This window comes from Dipteris shenzhenensis, chromosome 23 (genome assembly GCF_047967505.1).
Source record: "Dipteris shenzhenensis isolate YYH24624 ecotype China chromosome 23, Dip_SZ_1.0, whole genome shotgun sequence".
Classification (NCBI taxonomy): Eukaryota; Viridiplantae; Streptophyta; class Polypodiopsida; order Gleicheniales; family Dipteridaceae; genus Dipteris; species Dipteris shenzhenensis.
Genome location: NC_141618.1, coordinates 7,529,540 through 7,555,784, shown reverse-complemented (window position 1 = coordinate 7,555,784; position 26,245 = coordinate 7,529,540). Strand labels below are relative to the sequence as shown.

The window sequence follows — 26,245 nt, the reverse complement described above, 5'->3', positions numbered from 1 at the left end:
GTGCTCCCGGTACCTTGTGCCTCTTGTTTATTAACACGTCAACAACAAAATGGATGCACACAACTACTTTGTAAAAAACTTAAGAAAACAGAATGGTGATTGATTGTGAATTAATGATAAGATTTGGCCATGTAATTTTGTCTTGAACTCACGTGAGGGCGTGGTCTCCTCGATCTCTGAACCCACTTGGCTATGTTCCGAGTGACCCCTCCATGTGCTCATCCTCAATGGAGAGGCAACATAGGACCATCATTAAGATGACAAATCGACTTCTAACTTCCTCACACTAAATCACACATTCAGACATAGGCGGTCTCAGTTAGTAGCCATCACCTCCTCCTCCTCCATCCCGCTGTGTCCTAGAGCTGATTCAAATGCTCTGATGTGTTGCTGTGCTCTATCAGCCTCTCTATCCTGTGGTCTAGTCGCCTCTTGCCTAACGTGCTAAAGTAGAGTCTCAAGTAGATATAGGCCAATGCAGACCTGGTCATGGAAGTGGATTTGTCTCGTGAGAGGGGGCCACACCCGCTATGCACAATGATTCAAAACAATGATTCCATCCGTTGGCACATGCATCAAGAAGTGGAGTGATTCAAGAAGCTAACTGGCTGAGCGGGAACTACAACTTTACAAGGGCTTCAAGTTAGAAAGATGGCACATAGACTTCATCGCAATGGAATTAGCATCGTCCCACGGTCGCGCTCCTCAACATCACTACAGAAGGCCACCTCATTCTCATTCTCTATACGTCAGTCCTTCCCAAACTGTTTCCGCCGACGGCTCACCTCGGAGGAACGCTCTTCATACTTCCGAAGACGGCTGCAGCAAACCTTGCCAAGACGATTCCCAGACGAACAAACAACAGCAACGAATTCAATTTAACCACGGAAGAGGTCGCAAAACGAATGAATCTGAGAAAATTAACTCAAACATTGAGGAGGATAATCCGATTCAGCAGCAAGCTGTGCTTGAAAGCCTTGCGTCGTAAGTGTTTGCTGTTCGGCTTCAAACGGGTGATCATGTTTAGTCCGATCGGACGGCAGACCTTATAGGTGTCTTGATAGATAGTCCGTCTGACGACCTTATTGTGTCTTAATAGATAGTCCGTCTGGTCGTGTACAAAGGCAAAGTTGTGAGATGGGTTTTAGTAGAACTAAGCCATTGTGTGTCAAAACACATTTGAATACTTTGAGGAAATAAACTTGCCTTTTTAGTTACGTATCCAATAGTCCAATCCAATAGTCCACCATATGAAGTGAGCCAAGCCCATCAAAAAGAGATCTTCAAACAAATGCAAGAGCTGAGAGGATCGTCAATAAATTAAGACGCCTTAGCGCAAACATCTTCATAACTTCAACCTCTCCATCCTTTTCATACTACCCAATTTTAGTAAGCACTCCGTTTGCCCAAGAGACTCCGTGAGTCTTTAGAAACCCAGTATAGCTGCTTATGGTTGGCAGTGATGACAACACAAGCATTGCTTTGCTTGCTAGGTACCTTTTGTTTTTCAAAAAGTTTTTAAAGCTTATTTTTCATCTCTTTTATTTTCAATGTAGAATTTTGGACTTTAGAACAACAAAAATCTGAATTTGTACTTTTGGATATATTCTAGTATGCTTTATGTAGGTCAGACTGATCTAGTGCTTTTGTTCGCTTTCAAGTGTATAGCTAGAAAATTTCATAAAAAGGATTCTTTGTGGAGATTTGAAACCGTATATGCAGCAATGGCAAATATGGTTTTGAATCCTGTTGAGCTTATAGAAGGACAATTCCCTAAATCCAAACTTCAAAGGATTTTTCAAGTCAGCAAGGACCGGTGAACTCTTTTAGATGATAACTTTACAAACGTTCTTTCCTAGAGGTTTTAATTCGGAAGGGAAGTCAGCTTATCACAAGAGTAAAAACGCTAGTTAAAAGAATCTTGCAATTGGGATAACTCATCTAAAGATCAAGAATGTTTTTGGCTTATTGTCGTAGTCCAAATCAAGTATCGAAGCCAAAAGTGATTTCTTGTTACTTCTCTCCAATACCCTAAGGATGACATTTGCATACTTCTAGACCGATGCATTAGAAATGACCAGATAGAGGGTGCCTGCAGTGGAGATAGAGGGTACCTGCAGCGGAAGACTAATAGATAGCCCAAGAATTCACACAAAGTGTTTGACTACGGAATCTAAAACTTCTTTACTTTGTGTACTCTAACATACATGTGCGCAAGCCAATAAATAGACAATGCTCCAACAGACATATAGAACCAACAAAATATATTTTTGTCCAAAAGAACACAATACAAAAGGATTCTAGAGCCCCACCAAATGGTGGTCCTTTGTCCTAACCAAAAGGTGTTGTCCTACTACCTATGTGCAACTTCTAGATCCCTAAGCTTACATGCTCCTCGTTGAGCTTATGTATACTTTAGTCACCGTGCCTTGATTGATCCATACACCTTGCTGCCCTGACGTCAACCTAGGTGTGCAGCCCCTTCTTGAGCTATGTTTACAATACTCAGCTCCTCTTGGTCCTCCTGGATGTAGCCCAAGACCTGCTGCTGTGCTGCTCCAGTCTGCTCCTCAAATGCTGCTCAAGTGGATGAGGAATGAACCTAAGTGGCTCTCCTTTATATTAGTAGTCGATGAGTGATTGGGGGAATAGGGAGCGTTTATATAGGGGCTGGCTGCCCCTTTGATCTGGCCGACCTGCTGGTCGGTTCCCACAGACTGGGTCAACCAGCTTGGTTGGTTGCTAGCCGACCTTCCTGGACAGGCCTATATATAGGCCCTGCCAGTGGGTCATTTTCCTTGCTGTTGCTGTGCCTTAGGCAGCCTGTATTGCTACTCAAGACCTGCCCCATATCCCTTCCCCCTCACAGTCATATGCCCGCTATGTCCTCATATGGGGGCTCATAGGTGGGGACATTTGATGCTCAACAGGTCGTCTTGAATTTGATGAGACATTTGCTCCTACTGCTCGGATGGTGACCATTCGGACAGTGATAGCCTTGGCTGCCCATCTTGGGTGGTCCAGTTTCTAGATGGATCTGAAATCTGCATTTTTGAACGGGAACCTGGATGAGGAAGTATATGTGGATCAGCTGCCAGGCTTTCAGGTTCCAGGTTCAGCTTCTATAGTTTGCAAGGCTCCATACGGGCTGAAACAGGCTCCTAGAGCATGGTACCAACGCATCGACTATTTCTTTTCAAAAATTGGGCTGAATCAAAGTCCTTCAGATGCCAATCTCTACCTCTTTCATGAGGGGGGGAAAAGGCTGGTACTACTCTTGTATGTTGACCACTTGATACTACAGGTTATCCTTTGAGGAAGATCTCCGAGGTCAAGAAGCTTCTGATGAAGGAGTTCAAGATGACGGTCTTGGGATCTCTCCACTATTTCCTGGGATTGAGGTAAAGACAACATCTTCATCTCGCAAGAGAAGTATTACCGATGGAGGTTAGGCAGAAGCTGAGTGCTCACGATTCATCTCAGCCGCTGGATGCTAGCAAGTACTGGCACAACCCACAGAGAGTCATTGGAATGCAAGTCTAGGAGTGCTGAGGTACCTGAAGGACACCTGGAGTGCTGAGGGGGTGTTGGAAGTCAATGTTCCCACCTGTGAGCCCCCATATGAGTTCATAGGGGGCATATGACTGTGAGGGGGAAGGGATATGGGGCAGGTCTGAAGCAGCAGTGCAGGATGCCTGAGGCGCATAGCAGCAAGGAAAAATGACCCACTGGCAGGGTCTATGTATAGGCCTGCCCAGGGGGGTTGGCCAGCCAACCAGCTGGTCAGCCCAGTCTGTGGGAGCCGACCAGCAGGTCGGCCAGATCAAAGGTGCAGCCAACCTCTATATAAACACCCCCCTATTCCTCCAATCACTCATCAACTACTGCAGCCTTTTGGCAGCATGTGGAGAAGGAGTTTCTGAGATCTACAGCAGCAGAGAGTTCTCAGCTTGTGTGCCAGCCCTTGCTGGTTGTTTGTGCTCACCTCTGAGCTTGTCTTGCCCACTGTTTGATGGAAGAACGTCTCTGAGTTTTGTGCTCACCCCTGAGCTTGTCTTGTCTACTGTTTGATGGAAGAATATATCTGAGTTCTCTCTCTATCTCTATCTCTCTCTTTCATGTGGTGTCTATTCTCTATTCTCTGAGTGAGGTCTTCACTAGTGAGTTGCATCGTAGAGTGAAGTGGATAGAGTTGATCCTATTCCACTGCATGTGAGGTTGAGTGATTCTACCTTGTGATTTCTAACATGATGCGTAATGTTCCTTTTGTGATTCTCTTTACTCCTCAAACCCAAGAAATTTTGCCTATAAGGATTATAAGAGAAGGTAACAATTCTTGTGCTGACTTATTTTTTTGGCTAATTCTTGTTCTGAGGTTTTTGAAAGGTATAATGTTAAGGTTCTTTTTAAAATTCTATATACTTAAGAAGACTTACGCTATTACAATCTTCAATTAAGAAATTAACATCCAGTGCTTGGTCTTAAAAGTGCTCCCTTGTTAAGATAAATATATTTACTTCTCCAGATTAAGCTCTTACTAAAGCCACCTCAAGTTATGATTCATGAGTGCTCTTCCTCATTGGGTTAGAGGAGTTTGGACCCATTGTGTGATTGCTTGGAAATATGTGGAAGGTCTTCAATTATGCAGACATTGGGAGAAACCTGAAAGAGCATGGAAAGCTAGCCATCCTTAGTAGCCCTTATTGTTTTACTAGTAAAAAAGTTTTGCTCCTTTTGATGACAGTTCTTTAGGACATGTTGTTACTGGTGATACTTCAATCCTCCCTATTGTTTCTCCAAGGGAGATTTTCTTAAAAGTCTCAAAATTTTGGCTGTCTCTTCCAAGGATTCATGCCTATTAAAAACCCTAGAGAAAGGGTTTCAAAGTTTGCTATTCAAATAGAAGAATCTTATCACATTGGAAATTGAAAGTTTTGAAAATCGATGCAGTAAAGCTAAGAGCTTAGAGCTTTGCACCTTTGATAGTGTTAGCTCTCTCTCTTTAGTGGACGAGACATTTCAAAGTTTGCTATTCAAATATAAGAACTTGTAGGAGTCCAAGATCTCTTATCACATTGGAAATTGACAGTTTTGAAAATCGATGTGGTAAAGCTAAGAGCTTTGCACCTTTGATAGTGTTAACCCTCTCTCTTTATTTAGTAGACGAGACATTTCTAGTTAAATTCGGGCAAAAGTTTGTGATTTCTAGTGTAGACATTTTGTCTTTACCTGCAAAAACGTTTTATTTGCAATCTCTTCTAGGAGGAGTTGAATTTGGAGCAAATTTCGGCAAAAGGATGTGATTGGAAACAACAAAATTTTGAAAGTTGTTTGGGTTTATTTGCAATAGATTCATTGAAGTTGCTTGTAAGACTTCTCTAATAGATGTCTTAAAATGGTTGAGTTATTGCTTCAAGGCCATGTTACCAATTGTCCATGAGCTTTGGGGAAACCTATTGAGAGAAGTTGTGTTTCAGTATATTTAAGTTGGATTTTGGTTCCGAGAGTGTTTTTACCTCCTCTCGGATTGCAAAAGAGAAGTGCTAAAACTGGCCTTCGGAAATCTAAAGGGCAGTAAACCTTAACTGACTTAGCATTCACACCATTTACAGCCACATTGCATCATTTCCAGCCACTTCCATTAATTAAACGTCACTTAGACACTAGTTCCCAACTGCCAGGGCAAGGCTAAGGCATTTTCCCACTTTTTGTGTCCACTGCAAAGCTGTCTAGGCATTCCATAAGGCATCTACCTTGTTACACAGGGTTTGGCAGTCCCACAAGCCAATGTCCAGCCTCTCAGGGCGACATTGCATCAACACATGTGTCAAACTGCACATGTGACCTCAAACCAGGAAGAAAATCCACGTACTGCCCCTTTGGCGCCAATCTAGGCACACCCTCAGTGAGACTGGGTGTCTGTCCACAGCGTGAATGGCCAAGGGGGGAACTTCGAACAACAAAATGCAAAAACAAGCTTCCAAAAATGACAAAGTGGAAATCAAAAGAGGGCTAGGACAATTGTACCCGTTGTCCTTGGAAGAGGGGCAAGCTCTACCCTCGCACCTATCCCCTGTCCAAGCTTCCAGCAGTGCATAGTGCCCCTCAATCATGAGCAAATGAAGAAGGATTGACCTCTAGAGGGCAGCATATCCATAGAGCCAAGGCTAGCAGAAGAAATGGGAAGCTAGGAGAGTGAAAGAGAGAAGCCCCTAACCCTCCTACCAATGACACACTTTGGTCCATCTTTATGACCCCTCTAAACCTTGCCTTGCCCCTAGCATTTGGGAACTAGTGTGTGCATTGGAATTGGATGCAGATTGAGGCCAAGCATTGGCTCTGACAGAGGAATTGGCAACAAAGCATTTGGGGCTAGTGGGTGTTTCGTATCTGATTTCATTGAGCAGGGGCATTCCAGCCTCCATCGGGTATTTCTGCAAGTTTATTTTCTAAGTGGTTTCATTGTAATTAAGTGGCTGGAAGTTATGGAATAAGGCTGTAATTGATGTGGTTGTCAGTTTAGTTACGGTATACTGCCCTTTAGATTCCTGAAGGCCGATTTCAAGTGCTCTCCAATCATGATTAAACATTTGATTTTACTACAATCTACACCAAGATAGATTTTGAAGATTTGACATCATGAATTGGAAAACTTGTTTCACAAGTTTTCAATTGTAGATATGAAAAAGATAGATGCAAAGTTTTAAGAGTTAAAAAATCAACCTTGTATATCGTTTTTGTTGGTTGAAAATAAAAAATAAAAAATTTGAATTGAAAAAGAAGAGGTGTGCAAAAGTTGAAGATGTTGAAGATGTCCTTTGTTGGTTACAGTTTTTTCCAGCAAGCATTGGTATTCCCATGACACTAATTGTGTTGTTTTCTTGGCACACTTCTACACTTTCCTTATGAATATGAGTTTAGGACAAAAGGCTTTCAACTATGGAGAGATAGGTAAAAGGCTTTCAGAGCATTCAAAATTTTCTATCCTTAGAGAACCTTGTTGTTGAAAAAGTAATTGTCTAGAGATTCCAAAGCTTTATTGATGCTTATTTAGGACATGTAGTCACAGCCGATCCTTCAATTTGGCTTTCTAGTAACTTAAGAGACCTTTTCACATTGACTCAAACATTTTTGATTTGGCAAAATATGGAGTTGTCTCTTCCCAATTCCATAGATTTTCCCGCCTTTGTACAACAAAGGAGTCTTTTATCACTCAATGTAGTAATTTGATCATTTTACTAATTCACAAGAGGTATAATCTTTAAGAAAAATAATGAAAAAAGTACGCACAATCTTAGATATGAAGTCTTTTATCTATGGTGTATCGGCCTTAGGCATGTTTAGAATGATTGAACATAAGCTGAAAACAAAAAGCGGGGAGTTGAATACCCTGTTTTTCTTTTAGTTTCAAAGAGAGTTTGATTGAGTATGCTTGTGCTTTCTAAGTTAGGAATGTAATCTTCATCTTTGCAGGAAGCGGTAAATAAGTGTAAGGGGTCCTTTTAGTTCTTTATGTTTTAAATAAGAGAGAGAGAGAGAGAGAGAGAGAGAGAGATTTTATTCCTGTTTTTTAGAAGATTTTATTTCTTGATTTGCTTGTTTAAGTTTGCATGGTCACCTTCTTCCTTTCTTCTTTATTTCTTGTTTTCTCTCTCTTTTGTTTATTTGACGTATTTTAGTAAGCACTAGGTTTGCCCAAGAGACTCCGCCGGTCTAGAGAAACCCAGTATAGCTGCTTATGCTTGGGCACTAATGACGACATAAGTGTTGCTTTGCTTGCTAAGTATGTCTTCCTTTTTTTTTAAATAAAAAAGTTTGTGTTACCTCTTTTTTCTTCTTTTTTCGTTTTTTCTTTTATTTTGTGTAGATTTTTGGACTTTAGAACAACAAAAAATCTAAATTTGTATGATTGGATATATTCCAGTCTTACAACGGTATACATGAGTTTATGCACGATTGATCTCTTTTGAGACTTTGCCTACTGTCCTTTATAAACTCAGTCAAATTAGCACATTCACCATCTCTAGAGCCCGTGGCAGCGCCTGTGCAGTCCTGCACAATATCTGCAACAGATCCATGACACTCGTCGATGCTCCAGGAAGACCTTCCATTGCTGTTCCAGCCCTGCAGTACAAGTTGTAAAGGTTTGCCCGCTTCCAGAGCTCCTTTGTCAGCCCTACTTGATTGCACTGTGGCGGCGGATATCTCCCTCCACCTAGATCTGCCCATGTGGCATCCAAACCTGATGCAAACACAGCAGACTCTCACAGCCTCCATTTCTATACTGGTACCATGTCCCCGTGCTCACCTCATATGGGGGGTTTACAGGTGAGACAATGGTCCAACAATCTTCTTGGGAGTTGGTGCTAGGGCTGGAATGATGCACATATTTGAGAGAAGAGTAGTCCTATGATGAATGCTTAGATGTTTGGCTATTGGTGGCTAAGCTAAGGGGATGATGGAGATGCAAAGATGCAAAGCAGAGGCTATAGATGGAAGGTAGAGTTAATGTGGATGGAGGTGTTAATAATATGATAAACAAAATCTGATGGTTTAAGTGAATCATCTCTTAGTTTTTTGTGCACATTCTTTTCTATTGAAAGTGTCTTATGCTGTAGTCATTCATCTGTTGAGAAATGAGGAGTGTCATATGGGTTAGTCCTTAGTCCATCTCCCTCAAGGGCTTCATTTATACTAACACCGAGGCTTACATTCTCCGAGCTTGAAAACTTAGGGTTTAGACTAGCTATTTCATTCTGCCTTTCTAAGTGACTAATTAATAATCTTTGTTGATAAGGTGACCCTACTTAGCATCTTGTGAGTAGAGAAGGATTGAGAACTTGCAAAGTTATATGGATGCTAGAGAATAGATGTACAAGCATTGTTTTGCATAGGGTGTGCATGCCGTTTGTTTGCTTTTTAAGGAGTAAGTGCATTGTTTTGTTTGAAGCGAAAAATGTACTTAGTTAATAAATAACATGTTTGCAACATGTTCTGATTTATGCTAAAGCTACTATCGTTTTTATATGTCTAGATATCTTGAAGGAGAATTAATATCACGTTTACAGTCATATTCTGAATTGCTCGTCGAGGTATTTTTGAAGACTTAATCTATTTAAAACCATGTGTATGCTATATTAGGTTACACCGCTTGAGGAATAACTGATAGGAAAGCTTGGAGAAAGTTGGAAAGCAAGGAAAAACATCAATGCTAATTTATGCTATGATCCCACTCCTTTCATCCAATTGCAGTAAACGACATAGATCTGGGTTCTGTTTGACATTTTAAAATTCAGTTGATAGTAAATTAGATAATCATTGTATTAACAAGTTGAGTGCTTCATACGTCGACTAAGTTAAGTACAAGGCAGCTATTCACAAGGGCATTGTTCAGGCCAACCACTTGACTTGTGGACTGCTTCATAGGTTTTCTAGCTTATTGCCTATGAGGGCTTTGGAGCAGCTTGAAGCAGCCGGTTAATGGAGCTCTACAATCATGGCATGCTTTATCCATAAAAGTGTAAAGATGCATGGAGGTTAGGGCTTAAAACTGTTCATGTCGCTTAAAGGTCTAATGGGATACTTCCCATCCTTGTACTCATGTTGAGAACAAGGCGTACACAAATGCGAAGCCAAAGATGGTCATCTGATGTCTACCCATCTCTAGGCTGCTTGCCAAATAACAACGGCAAGGTGTGTGTATGCTTGACTGACTTTCTAGCTATTGTATCCCACACGTCTCTCAGCTTGGGTGTCAGGGATGCCTAGCTGATCTTGAGTGCGATTATAGAGGCTTCCCTTAGCACGTATGCTGTTGAGCCTCTCTCAGCCTCATCCCTCAATTTGGAAGATGTGCTCCTCCTTTGAGAGCTAGGCTACTATATTCCAATCACTATTCCGGGATCCTTGGAAAGTTTTGCAAGACCTTCAGGACATGTTCCACACTTTTGAACTTTCCTATGCAACCTTGGCATCTTCTATTTTGTCTCATTTGCTCCAATCAAGTGCCTATGGATAACCTTTGTGAGTGACCAATGAGAAGAGCTAAGAAGCTGCCTAGATATGTGGTTGTGCCGGAGGCAGGTCCAAAAGGTGGAAGGGACTGGTTGAGGATGTGTTGCAACGAAAGTCTTTCTTGGGAGAGTGAGGAAGCTAGATGTATGCTTCTATGCATCCTTATGCTGTACGCAGAGAAAGGCAAGAGCTATGCTTGTGATGTCATAGTGGGTCATTGCCGAACCCTTAATTCCAACGATTTTTATAAAGTGGTCATCTGATTTTATGGCACGAGAGTTCAACATCTATTTGAGGTGGTGCAGTAGTACCTAGAGATCTAGTTCTAATTTCCACTTGTAACTCTGAAGAAGTAGAGGCAATTGCATCTTGTTCCTAGTATCCATAGGGTGCCTCTTTGGGAAAAACCTGTAGGGAAGGTCCATTTCATGGCTAGAATGAAGTGTTGCTCTTAATGAGCCTCGCCGCAAGTTTGAGAGACTTTGTAATCTCCCCTCTTGATCCGTGTGTCACTGCTCTATCTTCCGAAGGATGTACTTGGTCCTCTATCCCATTGTGCCCACCCAACAGAGTGTTTTTAAAAGGTGAATGTTTAAGAAACTTAGGCGCTATTTGGGTTTGGGACAAAAAGCTGCACAACCATGGCATTCAAAATTTAAAAAAAAATTTATGTTGATTGCCAAAACTAGCCAAACTTTGACAACCTATATCTTTTGATTGACAAATCCAAATTGGGTCATGTAGCAAACCAAATCAAATGGCAAGACATGATTTAGATATTTATCATGTTTTTTGCTTCATTTTTAGTTAAAGGTCCCTGCATCAAGATAAGTATTGTATGAAGTTATGGCTAATTTTCTCCACCAAGTTGATAGCATGGTTGCCCATTCTAGGCTATCATTTCTCAAAGGTGAGGACGGTAGGATAGCCTACTTAGGTGCTCCATTTTCAAGGAGGGTCTCTGAAAAAAAAACATTGCCACCCAACATACCAACGAGCTTCAAACTTGTCTTTGTGAGAAACGTGTAGGTGCCATAGAAGGGAATATTTCTCTATCTCCTCTTTGTGTTGTGAGTTGCCTTGAGATATCGCAAATGTGGGAGTTTACAAATTGTCATTAGGATTAGGGGTGAACTTCCACGGATTACTCTTTCTCTCGTCTTTGGATTGTGATTAGGGTCAGGGATGAACTCTCTCTCTCTCTCTCTCTCTCTCTCTCTCTCTCTCTCTTTCACTTGCATTGTATTGCGTAGCACTTAGATGATATTCGACGATGCCTCTTCCTTGTGGCACGTTGATTTTGTGCTATCTTGTATGCAGAGTTCTTGATGTCCCATGGGCCCATTTTGGTCTTTAGTGGACAATAATACACTTTCTTTGTTTCTTTCTTTCTCTCTCTCTCTTAGCCCATCAGATCCAGAGATCGAGGAGACCCCCACCACAGTGCGAGACTGCTCGATAGATGCAGATCCGGGATATTCTTGTAGCTCATCGGAGAGTCACCACGGCCGGGTTTCGGCTTCTGAGTCTCAACTTTGAGCTTGTACTTGAGTTTTGTTTTTTGAGCTCTTGAGTTTTTGAGCTTTTCATTAGCTTAGTATAGTACTCAGCAAGGGCCCAAGCGCGCCTTTTGCTTCAGCCCTTCGAGGCTTGTATGGGTTATTTTCCTTGGTGTACTGTGTCTCATAGGCCCGCGAGGACTCTTGAGGATGTTAATAAGTCTTCTTTCTCCTCTTTGGATTGTGAGTTGTTTTGAGATAGTTATGAACGTTGAAGGTCAAGTTTGGTTGAAACTCCTAAGTTTTGAACCAGGTTGCTGCGAAGGAGAGATGCCCACACTGACTTGGCAACACAAGTATCTGACAGAAACACCCTCTGAATCATTTTAAAACCAAATTCAATCCCTTAATCTATAGTGTCTTCATCACTAATCCAAAAACCATTGGATTTATTCCATTTGGCTCTGCAGAACGACATTTACAAAAAAACCAGTGTCATTAGCTAGCTCACTATCCAAAAGCTCCTCATCTTGTCTCAGGGGAAGTCTTAGCCCAAAAAAGTCTGCTTGAGATCTCAAAAATATGCTAATTGCTTCGGCCACAAACAAATACAAGAAAGGGGCAAGAGGGCATGCTTGCCAGACCGATCTAGAAATCTGAAACCTCTCTCCCTTGTCCTCTTTGATAGGCACCTGGCTGTGGGCTGATTTGTACAAAGAGGAAACCCCTTTGATCCAAGCATCTGAAGCATGGAAGTACCCTCCAAAACCCCAATCTACTTTGTCGAGCTTTCTCAAAATCCGAGAGTAGAATTGCAAGCCTTTGGCCACTGTGCATAGCCCAATGTGAAGCCTCTCAAAATATGAAGATGTTATAGAAATTGCTTCTTCCATGCGCGAAGCTCGTGTGCGTATTATGGGGATCAGATCTAGAAGAATGGGCTGCAAGCGTAGACTGATTAGTTGTGGCCAAAATCTTATAAAAGGTACCTAAAAGAGTGATGGGCCTCCATTGGGATATCAAATTTTTGTAACCTACCTTTGGGATAAGATGAATCAGAGCCTTTGTTAGTGAAGTAGGCATAGTACTAGAGTCCCAAACGCCTACAGGGTTGAGGGAACATGTTCTACAATCATGTCCCAAAAGCAAAAAAAAATAATAGTGTCAACCCATTTGAACCCGGGCATTTGCCCTTGTGGAGGGCAACAAGTGCAGTCCTAAATTTTGGTTTGGTGAAAGGTGCATTAAGTTAAACTCTCATATTTGGTTTCACCAATGGTGGAATACCCTGCTAAACTTTGTATTTGGCATCATCTTTGGCAGGTGTGTCAGGATCTACTGAAAGAAGAGAGGCATAAAAGTTTATAGCTATTTGCATGACGGCATCAGAATCTGATTGTAGAACCACGTTAGAGCCAATAAGCTGAGAAACACTTTCTCTACCATGTCTCCAGCCAAGAGTAGAGAAGAAGTGTTTTTGACTCTTTCTCCCATCTGAATCCAAAAGGACTTCCATGCATGAAAGGCATACTTTGCTCTCTGATCTAAAAAAATGTAATGATGAACCCTTGCTATAGCAAGGCGCTATTGAATCCAAGCATTTGTAGGCCTTTTCTGTTCTTCCTCATGTCTCCTGGTGCTAGCAACAATATGATAAAAGTCACTAATACTTGAGAGGGATGCTACCACATACGAAGTATATGAGATACCCAAATTTGGAAAACATCTTTGTTAATGTGGGATAGTAGGTGCACGACGCTCAGTAGGTGTTGGACGTGAAGGAGGTGCCAGAGGAACACTCGGACGAGGACGAGGAGGAGCTGCACTTGAAGACTTCTTGGGCCTTTTCTTCTTATCCCTAGCGAAATGCCCAAAGGCCTTGCAAATCCGACATTGATCCTATCTGCCTGTGATCTACACTTTTTCCGTAAGCAAGCTGGAGCACAAGGTGATCATCTGAAATGTTAGGGTCAGAAACAATGACCCTCAATTGGGAACCCCATCAGACCTGATAGCCTTTGGTGCAGAAGAGATTAAACTAGGGAAAAGGGGGGGGATTTTGTGACCTGCCTTAAAAAAGCTTTGATCATGGCAAGGAGTCTATAAACTTGTGGGCTGCGAGTGAACTTGATGAAGAGAGAAGTACCCCGTTTGTCCTTCTCTATAGGGTCGAAGCCCAATGTGAAAGGAAGGAGAAAATCTTGCTAGAACCAAGTGCTGAGGGATTAGCCTTGAGCACCATGCTCAAGACCCCAAGAATCAAAAGCAACCTTGAAAAACCCTTGTCCCAATAATCGAATATTTGAAAGGAGGTGGGAGAGGTCTAAAGGTAAAGCAGCAAGCATCCAGTCCCTAGCTTGTGGCCTAGAGGGGTGGAACCTATGGATGTGAGCAATAGAGATGTGAACTTTGGAGTCCTTTTGTCTCTTGAAAAAATGCAGAATCTCGCGGCCAGTGGATGTGGACGAGGATTGCTTGAATGGGGATCCATTCAACAATCTAAGATGGGAGGCCGAATCAAACACCAAAAAAACTCCCTCCATCACCTTGAAGAGAGAGAGGGGGAGGGAGACATCTGGTTGATCTCCCTTTTGTAAAATGCCATATTTCCTTCTGCCCTTGACCACAAAGTATCAACCCACTTGTTGATGTACCAGGCCCTCCAATGGGATAGTCGAGATGATTTCTCTTTCTTCAATCCTCCATTTATTAGCTACTTTAGAACTTCTTCATACATCCCCTTTCCTTGGTTCGCTGAAGTGCTAGAAACGATAGCCTAGTATACTCAAGCTGCTGCACCCTTTGTACATAAAACCGTGATGCATGCTTGTCGTTTGTGAATACATTCTTTGGCTTGTAACTTGTAATGCTGAGAATGGTTTGAAGGGGTGTCCTTAGTGTTAGTAATCCCTAGTGTTAGTTAACTCTACAAGTTGATTTTTTTGGACAGACTGGATACGCTATGAAAGTTGATTGCTAGATTGCAGTCGTAGAGTCATTGTTGTTCAAGAATGACACCGCATGACCACTGTCATATCTGCATATGCAAACCCTCACCTCAGGGATGCTTGGAGAAACCACTAAGAGAAGTTGATCCTACCACATTTGTTGCGTTATCTAATTGCATTCACTTTGACTAGTCCTTCTTTGCTTAATTAGCCATCTTCTTCCTGCATTTTCTTAATTTATTTTTCTTTCCTTCACCTTTTGTGAGTCCCTGTCGTTCTTGGAATCCTTTCTTTTTTGTTGCTTTTCTTTGTTAGAAATACTCTTGGCGGTGAAAGCTTCATCATCAGCACCCACATCATCATACAGCTTCATTTGAGCCTCATTCTCCCGACTGTCCTTCCCCCATTGTTAACATAAACAATTGATGATGATCTTCCCTGTATTCTTTGTCTCATAGAGATCCTTCAATATCTCCTATGCTTCATTGGTTGTAGCTATCAACTGGATATGTGGGAATCATTGTGTTTGCAGTTGCCCTGATTCTATTGGAGAGAGTGACTGCATCACTGACTTTCCTTTCCCTCACTTTATTTGGATCTGCCTGAATTGTGACTTTCTCCATGTTATCCGCCACATGAAAGGTTTCAGCTCCGTTCCCGTAACCTGTCAGAGGTCAACATCTCCTGATGTCACCTGTGAGAGGGGGCTAGTGCTTGTGGGTGTGCACGGGGCCTTGTTGTGGGTGTGCCCCCCCCCCTCGCCCGGTGAGGACAGAGTATGATAGAGGGCAGGACTGTGTGGCTATCCAGTGCCTCTTGCTGGTCCATGTGCTGCCATGATGGCCATGGAGGATCCCGGAAGGGATGCGGATCTGTGCGGGTATGTCAGCCCTGTTGTGCTGCCACGGGACAGCTCCTGGAGGTGCCTCTTATACGCTCTAGATGTAGGCTTTGGAGCAGGGGGTGGAGGTTGGCCACCTTGGCTGAAGAGCAGCCCCCCATAGGCTGGGGGTGAGCCCTCTTTATGGGGCTTTGGGAAGCCCTAGAGGTGGGTCGGCACACCTAGGCTGGTCGGCCCCTACAAGAGGGGGTTGTCCCCCCTTCTACATCTAGGGAGGGGGAGGCTGCCTGTATATAGGCCCCCCTTTTCTCCTTGTTTTCATCTTCTAGTGGAGCAGTTCTTCCACACGTGGACCAGCCCCTTGTGCATCACCTGGAGCAGTTCTTCCAGGCATCTTCTGGAGCAGTCCTTCCAGCCTTGGGGTCGTCCCCCCTTCTACATCAGCTGACTAGGGAGGGGGAGGCTGCCTGTATATAGGCCCCCCTTTCCTCCTTGTTTTCATCTTCTAGTGGAGCAGTTCTTCCACATGTGGACCAGCCCCTTGTGCATCACTTTTAGCAGTTCTTCCAGGCATCTTCTGGAGCAGTCCTTCCAGCCTCGGGGTGGAGCAGTTCTTCCATCCTTGTTCAGCTTAGTGGTGGAGGTTGTTGAGCAGTCTTCCCGGCTCTTGAGCAACCTGTTGTGCAGAGGTTTTCCCCCAGGTGTAACGGGGATTTTGCCAGAGATCACTTGCAGTTCTCTTGTTTCCTTTTCTCCTTCTCAGTGTGGTGTGTGTGTGAGGCGTGCTCTCTCTCTCTCTCTCTCTCTTTTCTTTTCATTTCCGTTGCACCTCTCACATGGTGTTAGAGCCACGGTTGGCTTGAGACCCGAGGAGCAGAGGGAGCGTTGAGCCAGCACTTAGAGAGGAGCTTTAGGGTGCTGTTTGGAGGTGTCTTTGAGGCCCTGAGCATGAGCGTGTGCGAGGTGTGGACTGTTCGGGTGCCTAGCAAGGGGTGACTTTGAAGGGTTTTTTTAGATTAGAGAGGAGGTGTCTCGAGGGACGGATAGCAAGGAGTGAAGGTACATTGGGCTGTCATCCCCTTCATCCTCTTCTCCAGCCCTCTCCTTTCTTCAACCTTCTATCACGGTCTATCCCATCCACCTTCTCTTTCAGTTCATGGCGACTTTGTCCGAGATGGCAGAGAACAAGACTAAAATTCCAGTGTTGCCCCATGTTCTCGGTTGACCGTCAGTTGGATGGGCTCAATTACGGCATCTGGCGGGTGATGATGGAGTCTTTGTTATAGTCATACGATCTCGCAGATGTCATATTGATAGGCGTTGCCAGACCAGATCCACTTGCGTCCAATCCTGAAATCCTGGAGCAGAAGGAGGATGAGACCTTGTTTCAACTCTGGGACCGTGTCAATGCAAGGCTAAGATAGTTCATTTTTCTTAACTGTACTCCTCAGGTGATTAATCATGTGAAGCACATGACAGTGGCCAAGAGTATATGGGAGCACTTGGTGTCCCTGTATAATCGAACCTCTCCCATGAAGAGAGTTTCCCTAGAAGTCCAGACGCGGTTGTTGGATCCCAAGAAGTCTTCATTGATGCGAGATCATATCAACAAGTTGTAGGAACTTCAGCAGGAGATCCTCCAGGCAGGGAAACAGAGATTGTTTGAGGACATGGTCATAACTCTACTGTCACAATTATCATCCCAGTATGGGGCCTTCTATTCGTCCTTGATAACGAGTGGACTATCAGTTGATTTGGGAGGAATTGGGGTTCTGATGGTGCTTGACTAGGAGGAGCGTTTTGTAGATCGTACCTACGAGAGTCAACTCGAGGCTTTGGCAGCTGAGCAGAAATGCAGAAAGCAGTTGACAGCTGAGGAACGAGAAGCACTCAAGGCATTGTATGTGTAACCGATGTGGCTAGAAAGGTCATTATTGGTGGCATTGTCCCCAAAGGAACGGTGAAGGGCCCAGTAACCAGTTGAATGTTACCGCCGCGACAACGTTTGCTCCAGCCTTCTAGTCGCACGAGGTAGGATGTGCTGCCAATAGGCTTTCCGGATCCAGTTGGAGGATTGCTTGCTTGTGCCAGCGGGACCTGTCAGTCAGGTGCAATAGGAAGGGAGTTTATCGTTGAGGTAGGCTTTCAGGCAGGACCTCGAGCCACGAGGAGTTGTTCCCGCTGACTCAGGTGGCAATATGTATTTTGTTTGAACATTATGACCTGGCAGATCCAAAAGGGGTCTTCTAGTGTTCTGCTGCAGCTATTGTTTGAGGAGCTACTGGAGATCCAGATGGGTCAGCAAATTGCGAGGGCAGGTATCCAGACACAGTTTGTGAGCTATTATTCGCCCGTTGTCACTGAAGTTGATTGATCTAGCGACAATGTACCAATTTGAACTTGAGAGGGGCTCCAGAGGGGGCTATCTAGCTCTAAGATACAAGTGCCCATGCAGGGTAGCAGACCTCACACCAGTGGCAATATCAGTTGGATTATTGTTCTAGTACCTTCTATTGCAGTACCAAGATGACGTATAGTACTGGTATCGGACAAGAAGAATGTACCTAGCACATGTGGCATGGGAGCAACAGTTCTAGGCTTGTCATGATCATGCTGAGGCGGTTCACACCAAGAGGAGGCTTCTTCGATAGTACCTGAGGCAGTCTTCAGCAATGGAGTATTCCTCTAGTTGTTCCAGCGGCACACCCAGCTCCTTGGCATTAGTGTTCCATCTAGGAGCTGAGAGGGGGTGTTAGAGGTCAACATGTCTTGACGTCACCTGTGAGAGAGGGCCAGCGCTTGTGGGTGTGCCCGCCCAGCATGGCTATCCAGTGCCTCTTGCTGGTCCATGTGCTGCCACGATGGCCATGGAGGATCCTTGGAGGGGTGCGGATCTTTTCGGATATGTCAGCCCTGTTGTGCTGCCACAGGACGGCTCCTGGAGGGGCCTCTTATAGGCCCTAGATGCAGGCTTTGGAGCAGGGGGTGGGCTGACCTGCAGGTCGCCCACCTTGGCTGGAGAGCAGCCCCCCATAGGCTGGGGGTGAGCCCTCTTTATAGGGCTGTGGGCAGCCCTAGAGGTGGGTCGGCCCACCTAGGCTGGTCGGTCCCTACAGCAGGGGGTTGGCCCCCCTTCTACATCAGCCGACTAGGGAGGGGGAGGCTGCCTGCCTGTATATAGGCCCCCATTTCCTCCTTGTTTTCATCTTCTGGTGGAGCAGCTCTTCCACACGTGGACCAGCCCCTTGTGCATCACCTAGAGCAGTTCTTCCAGGCATCTTCTGGAGCAGTCCTTCCAGCCTTGGGGTGGAGCAGTTCTTCCATCCTTGTTCAGCTCAGTTGTGGAAGTTGTTGAGCCGTGTTCCCGGCTCTTGTTCTCTTGTTTCCTTTTCTCCCTCTCAGTGTAGTGTGTGTGTGAGGCGCTCTCTCTCTCATTTCTGTTCATTTCCGCTGCACTTCTCACAAAAACATAGGTAGCTTTTTGCTATAGGTCAACTCCTTCACAGCAGCAGATAAATTCCGGGACACAAGATACCAAAGAAAAGACACAACTCAAGCAAGCAGACTTCGTACATGCACATCTCCACCTCTGCCATCCATTGACGCTGGCCAGGGTGGCCCATAGCAGTCCTAAACGAAAATCCTTTTTCCCATCTTATATTGTAAGTCATCCTCCCCCATGTCCTTCTCATATGTGGGCTCTCAAGTGGGCAGGTGACCCTAATATTCCAACATGACAGCCTTGTGATGAACTAATCTAATGGGAAACTCATCGTCGATGAATAGCTACATGATGATGCCTATGCTACAGATGTTATTTATGCTTTTGATGAGGATGTGCAGACTTTGGGAACAACGTGAGACTGATCATGTGTACATTGTAGATGAGAGTTACCTACTCTCAAAGTGTGGATAATGTGTGGTTGATAAACTTTGGCATTAACAAACACATGATTTTGGAGGCATTGGTTTCAATCATTACATCAATCCATTTAAGGCATTGTTGTGTTTGCAAATGCTTACAAAGTGAACATGAAATTCAGTGGTGCTATTCTTACCTTGGCTTCACATGAGAAATCTGTGGAGTACTGAGGAAATGTACAATATGTACCAGGTCTCAAGAAAAATCTACTTTCACTGCAGCCATGTGTAATGGTGGAAACGATATTCTCTTCACAAAAGTTTAGAATCATCTATGGTTGAAAGCTATCGGCATGGGAACATTTAGATGGCACGATAGTGGAAACACAGCCTGCATATACTTCTTCTGAGCAGCTCACTACTAACCTTTGACGCAAGATTATAACACACACAGGTGTCAAAACATTTGTGCATCAAAGAGGCTTAGCAAGGATGGGAAGCTTAAAACTGGGTACATTTTTCACTTATGTGGAAGTATTTCATAGGTGAACAAAAAGCAAAACACTCTTGCTCTTTCTTCCATAGAGGCTGAATATATGGCTGCTACCTAGCAGTATGTGAAGTTATCTAGCTTCAAAGGTTACTTGGTGGTCTTGGTGTAACAGATCAAGCTTGAGTTCCTATGCCGATTGGTTGTCATAACGAGTCTTGTATTGCTTCAGCCAAGAATCCAGTGGATCGTGCTAGAATGAAGCACTTGGACATCAAACAACAATTCATTAGAGAGTAAGAGGAGGATGCGCATGTTTGGATGATCTATGGTTCTACAAAAGACAATATGGCTGGGAGATTGATGATGCATATGATGCCTCTAAGGATTAAGTAGTCTTAGCCTTTTCCAGGCTGTATGTCATTGCAGCTGTTTTGCAATACGAGGGGGAAATAATGGGTTGTGATACTTTTAACTATCTTTGTGTGCCAAACACTAGGTTACTTTGTCTACTAGGACCACACCTTGTGTAGTATTTAGGGTAATATAGATCTCTTGAGGTGTGTCATTTAGAATCTGACATTAGTTAAGATGAGGTATCTAGAGTCCTGTAGCCTAAAGGTCAATAACAATTCTGGACCATAAAGGAGGCAAGCTACGTGTGATGTGTCACACTAGGAATTAATCTTAGTTGGGGTTTACGCTTCTTACAAAACCCTCACTGTCTTTATCTTTTATGTGCGCAATTTATTCCAGCTTTGCTCTTCAACCATGTGCTCTCTCCTCTGCATTTCTATTCATCAGTTGCAGATATATATCTCATAGATACCCCATGGGACAAGGCTGAGTATATCTTTTGGTTTTGCTATATTGTGTTATTCATCCTATTACAGTTGAAAAGTGATTGTGAGTTCAATCTCCTATCTTTCATTATTATTTCATGCTAGCATTGATATTACTTTCCCTGGCGTTGCAATTATGCTTCTAAGTTCTCCAATTGGTTTGAATTCTAAGTATAATCCAAGCTGACTAAATGCTTATCAAAGAAGTAAATGAGGGCACCATTATGTGACTTTGCTTCTTACAAAAAATAGAAGGATAACATGCTTCATTTTAGGATCTATTAAACTGTTTCTATGCTGAAACCTGTATATCAAAAGTGCATGTCGAACAAGACATCTTATTGTGCTATGAGGTCAAAAGCTGACTGTTCATCTCTCTTTTATAGGATGAGTTCAGGCATGTTCTTTTTGCATAAAAGCTTTCTGATTATGACATAAAGAATTGAGTGAAAGCAAAGGTGAACTTCACATCACTTTTGCTTGTACAAAAAGCCCCAATCCTTACTCTATACTGAGGGCACTTTTGAGGCAGGGAGTTGAAGAGCAAGGTAGCTTGCAACCGTGGGCAATTTGTTACCAACACTTTTAAAAAAGTGTGTCCAATTATTGGACTAGTGTTTGGGGCAACACCTTTGCATAAACAATTGATTTTTGAAAACCCCCCTCTTTTCAATTTATGAAATAAGATAACTACTAATTGAATTTGAAATTTCTACATTTTTCATGGAATATGAAAACAAAGGCAAAATCTATGCATTTTTATTCAATACTCTTTAGGCTTGTATAAATATTTAATGTAGTCTTCTTTAAATTGTTAGGTGGATGCAATGAGTCATGAGCGATCATTTTATCTCAGCAAGCTTATTCAAATTGAGAAGGTACAACTTGAAGTTTTTAGTGATTACTTTTTTTCTTTTCCTCCATATTATGGATTCCAAGGTAAGTTATGGTTTCCGATGACTTATACCCAGTATAAACATGGTTTTAAATAGGGAGTCCATATAGTAAAGAACGAGAGACCAACCGTACTGCTTACTTCTCAACCACTATCATGTCACATAAATTAAGGGATTGCTCACATTTCTTGATTCCATTAGAAATAAAAATGTGATTTAAAAAGGGCCTTTTTAAAAGCACTATATGTAGAGAAGTGCATTTTGTGCAATCACCAAGCTAAAGACACCATTTTTAAAGATCTTTTCATGAAGAGAAATTGAGTTATGTAGAATATTCTTGTGCATTCTCTTGATCAACATAAAGAATGTTGAAAACTCAGGGTTAGATGTGAAAGCTGAGCACTTTAAGACTGTCCAATGTATAGGCTACCCAACCATATATGATATAGCAGCTTATTGGATGTGTCTCAAGCCAACCTACCTCCCATGTTCTGATTAAAAGAAAGAATGCTAAGCCTTAACTAGTCAGTCCAACAAGTGATTGTGTGAGGGTGAAAAAGGGGTCTATAGTTTAGTATGCCTCTTTCAGAAAATGTAAGCGCTAGTACTATTTACAAACGAAGACAAGAAAGGATCAACCACAACATGGCTGGATAAGTGGATTACCAACCTAGTACCAGTCACTTTTGGCTAGCTTTAATCAATTAGTAACTGAGAAGTAGGAAAGCTTTGGTATGATAGAGTTGCTGTTTGTATGCAAAATGACTCTTTGAAAGCAACATCAACAACAGAGTATGCTATTGGGAGTCTGCACTTTTAACGGGCTTTATAAGCTTGGTTGATTATTTAGAAAAGTATATCATGAAAAATGATACTTTTGTGAAACGTGCTGGTGTGTTCTAATGCTTGTTTCTTTTTGGAGATGGCGTTTCGCTGGCAATGAAGGACAGCAGCTCTTCACCGTTATAAAGTGCATCCAACTTGTACATCCAATTGTGTGAGTGGGACACCCAGCCACCTTCACTTTACCTCTTTCATTGATGCTACTGATTAAAATGGTTACCAAAGGGATGTATCTAATAGGACCAACCTTAGGCCTTACCCTTGACCTAGCTAATTTGATCCCCTAATCACATTCCTTTGAGATACAAACAAGTTAAACCAACTAGAAGGACCATGGAAAGAATGGAGGGGGCTGACCAGGGGGAGGGATGGCATACAGCCAGCTCCTCGGGCCTTAAGGTCGGCTTTCTGACATGAGCCAATATGAGTAAGACCCGGTTGTCAAGTTCAGGGGGTGGGGGCTGTTACAAATCGACCAACAGAGGGTACGCACAGCGGAAGACTGATAGAATTGCCCAGGAGCTCACACAGTGTGTGTGTCGGGAGTGGAATCACAGACTTCTTAACTTAATGTGCATCAGATGGATGTGCAGACTCATCAATAGACAATGAACCAGCCAAATATAGAAGACACCAAAATAATATATTTCTGTCCAAATCTATGGACACAATACAAAAGAGATAGATCCAGAGTCCCACCAATGGTGTGGTCCTCTGATCTTACCACAAGGTACTTCTCCTATTTGTCGGCTATCTCTAGACTCGAGCCCGCGTGCTCCACCTCGAGCGTTTGTAGACTTTCTGTCCAGAATGATCCTCTCCACCTTGCTGCCTATAGATCAGCCTAGGTGGGCAACCCTTCAAGCCCCATCTGCAGCCTCTCTAGGTCTCTTGGTCCTCCAAAGGCTCCAAGATGCGTAGAAGACTGCTCCTGCTGCTTGTGTGAAGGCTGCTCCAGAGAATGAGTAATGAGGGCCTGGAGGCCCTCCTTTTATGGGCCCAGGGCCTGCTGCAAAAACCGACTCAGTCAGCCTCATTTTGGCCGACCAGTCTGCTGCTGGTCCAGCCCTTTAAGGGCTCTCAAACCAGAGCCTTAGGCCCACACTTCTAGGGCTTTAGCCCTCCTTTCAAGGCAGGGTCCCAGCCCCCTTGGTCTGCCCTATATAAGGCCTGGTTGGCTGCCTCCAAGCACCCCAACCAGCCTCTCTGTTGGCTGACTCCTCTGCTGGTCTGTCCCGCCTCTGCTGTGCCCCTTTCCGGCACCCTGTTCTGCCCACACGTGTGTGCCTTTGCTGCGCCACATGCAGCCTCTGTCCCGCCTCCTGTGCGCCTCTAATAGGGGCCTGTTCCAGTGTGTACACACAGGCCTTGAAGCGCCTCTGCCAGGCTGCTGTGCTGCCCACATGGCAGCTCATGTGCTGCCCATGTAGCAGCCCCTTTTGGCTGTCCTTTCCCTATGAGGTGATGCCAATGCGGCAGCCCCCTCTCTCACCTTTGCATATGCCCTAGGTCTCTCTTCCCCATGCTCTCCTCATATGGGGGCTTACAGATGGGGATGTGACCTTTCCAACACACCCTCTCACCGCCGACACATCTCGGTCCAATGCCAACACGTCCATGACAATGCTCCAGTAACTCCCTGGTCGTAGTCCTCTGGAACATTTCGATGTCGAAATTTTGTCCTGGCTTTTCATCTAGTGGCTCCTGCTCCACTAGCTCTGGTTCCACCTCCGTACACCGTTCTGCTACACAGGTCCATCTCTGGTAGCACCTCCTTGCACCACCATCTTCAGTCACGTTCCTGCCTTCGAACTCGAGCAATCCAGCCGCCATGATCTTCCAATTGTCCCCCTCATAATGAGTAAACAACCTGGAGTCTTTCAGACACCATGCTCCGAGGGTCTATTTCAACCCGTCCTTCCTTTGGCAAGGTCCGCAACAAATGAAAATCTTTAACTTGGATCATGAACTCTCACTGAGCTTTGAAACAGGTACTCTTCTGGCTTCAGCACACCTTGTCCCCATCACCTCCAGCAATTTGTGTCCGAGATTTGAAGAAGCACCCACACTTCCCCTTCTGCCTTCGAAGAAGGCTAATTCCTTCCAATCTCGCATAACCTGAGACAAATGAAGAGCAGAGTATCTCCACAAAGGCTCAAATGAAGAACATCAAGTACATACCAGATCGTCTGTAATAGAGGGTTACTTCTTACTTAGGCTAAAAGTTAGTAGAAAGGCCTTTATTGGCTTGTAAGTGTTTTCTTCTTTATTTAGGGGATACCATAAGTTGCCACGTGGCATCCTAGGAGGTAATCCCATAAGCAATACTGCTTTATACTACCTTGGGCCATACCTATATAAGGGCTCTAGTTGTACTTGGCAAGACATTCATGACTTGTACTTCATTACTGAAATAGAATATACAGCAAGAGTTCAATACTCAGCTGAATTCTAAAAAGGATTGACTTCCTCCTGTCCTTGTGCAGCCCCTCACAAGTTCCTGTTGAAGATCCAGCCCATGATCTTCCTCTCCTACGCTTTTCCTAAACATAAGGTACTACACTACTTAACTCTCCTGCAAATTCTACTAAACTTAGTAGTGTTTACTGTTAGTTAGGAGCAGTCCTGTTGCATTGGTATCAGAGCACTTTTCGTGGGAATTTGTGGGAGATTCTTTGTCCAATCACTTTGAAATTTGGAGCATCTACTCTTGAGCCTAGGGCCTACCTCTATGCAAAAATTCAGCACCAGAAGTGCTCTCTATTGTGAGCTGCCACATGGTAGGCTCTGCGAAACCCTGATTTTCGAAGTGCTCAGAATTTGGGGCTTCTTGCATCAGTGGAAAGCCCTTGCTTCCCTGATCATTTCTATGTGTGAGAATCCTAAAATGGTGGAGTATTTAGTTAACATTGAAGTGAATTTTCTCTCTGGCGCAAGAGACTGAAGAAAGCGATGATCTGCTGTTTTCCTGCACCAAACTAAGGCGTTCTTGGCTTGATCTGTTCGCACTAATCTCATAAGGCTGCTCCCTAAGTCTGGTGGTGATCCGAGACTATTTGGAGGAGTTATGACCTATTTCGACTAGCTGGCATGGAGGAACTGCTGCGAACTTCAGATGCATAGCTCCATTTTGGGTCAACTTTAGTGCAGATGGTCGCCTAGATCCATGAATGCAACCAACAAAGTGTGATCGTGATCTGGTTTTTTATTACTGAGAATTTCAAAAATCAGTTGCAACAGCTAGCGCAGGATTGTCATTTGCCAAAAGTCTAGCAATTTCTCGTCATCCAGGTGTAATGTTACGAATTTCTACTCCTGATTGGCTCTTTGGTTCAGTCTTGGCATAAGGATCGCCTAATCAAGTGGGAAATTTCAAGTTTTCTCTCTGAAAGTTGACCTGCAAAATTAGGGCAAGACTAGCATTTGGGGCTTTTGGTACTGATTCTTGATTAGGGCTTAAGACAATGCATTTACTCTAGATTCTAGTCATTGAAGATGCTTGTAAAGAGATCTACTGTGGTCAAGCTAGCAACCAATGGGTATCCTTGATTCCATCTTAGAAAAGGAACCAATTGATGATGAGGCTGTAGTTTCTGAGCCCAATGATCCTCATGTTGGCAATGTTCAAGGGGATTTGGCAGCAACTCCTCAAGTACAAGCATCCCTTAACCAGGAGCAAATCATAAAGAGTTGTATGGACCCAATGCTACATATATTCAAGAGTTAACTAATGAGATTAAGACCAATAATCAAAGGATGGATCTGCCACTTTTAATAAAAGGTTTGACCAATTAAAGAGAGGCCAAATTTATGATGGGAAGAGACGTGTGGATCCCCAAATTGATGGAGACTCAGGTTCAGATGATGATGATGATCATCCAAACATGTAACTGAACCGGTTGGTTTTATGGCTTCTGCCCGAAGGACCTATCACTCTAGTGGAGTTACAGCTCATATGGATAAGGATTCGGCACATGGTAAGACTCCTAATAATAATAGTTGAGCAGCTGA

General features: G+C 43.6%; 1 protein-coding gene across 1 annotated transcript in view; it reads left to right on the top strand.

Moving 5' to 3' along the window:
* The first annotated feature begins 330 nt into the window (after nt 1–330).
* LOC147886937 (uncharacterized) overlaps nt 331–26,245 on the top strand; it is a 61,140-nt gene continuing 35,225 nt past the window's right edge. Inside the window, exons 1-3 of the mRNA XM_087394976.1 lie at nt 331–984; nt 9,035–9,092; nt 21,314–21,373. Coding sequence (XP_087251102.1) covers nt 674–984; nt 9,035–9,092; nt 21,314–21,373 — 429 coding nt within the window. The 5' untranslated portion in view covers nt 331–673. The remainder of the gene's footprint in view (nt 985–9,034; nt 9,093–21,313; nt 21,374–26,245) is intronic.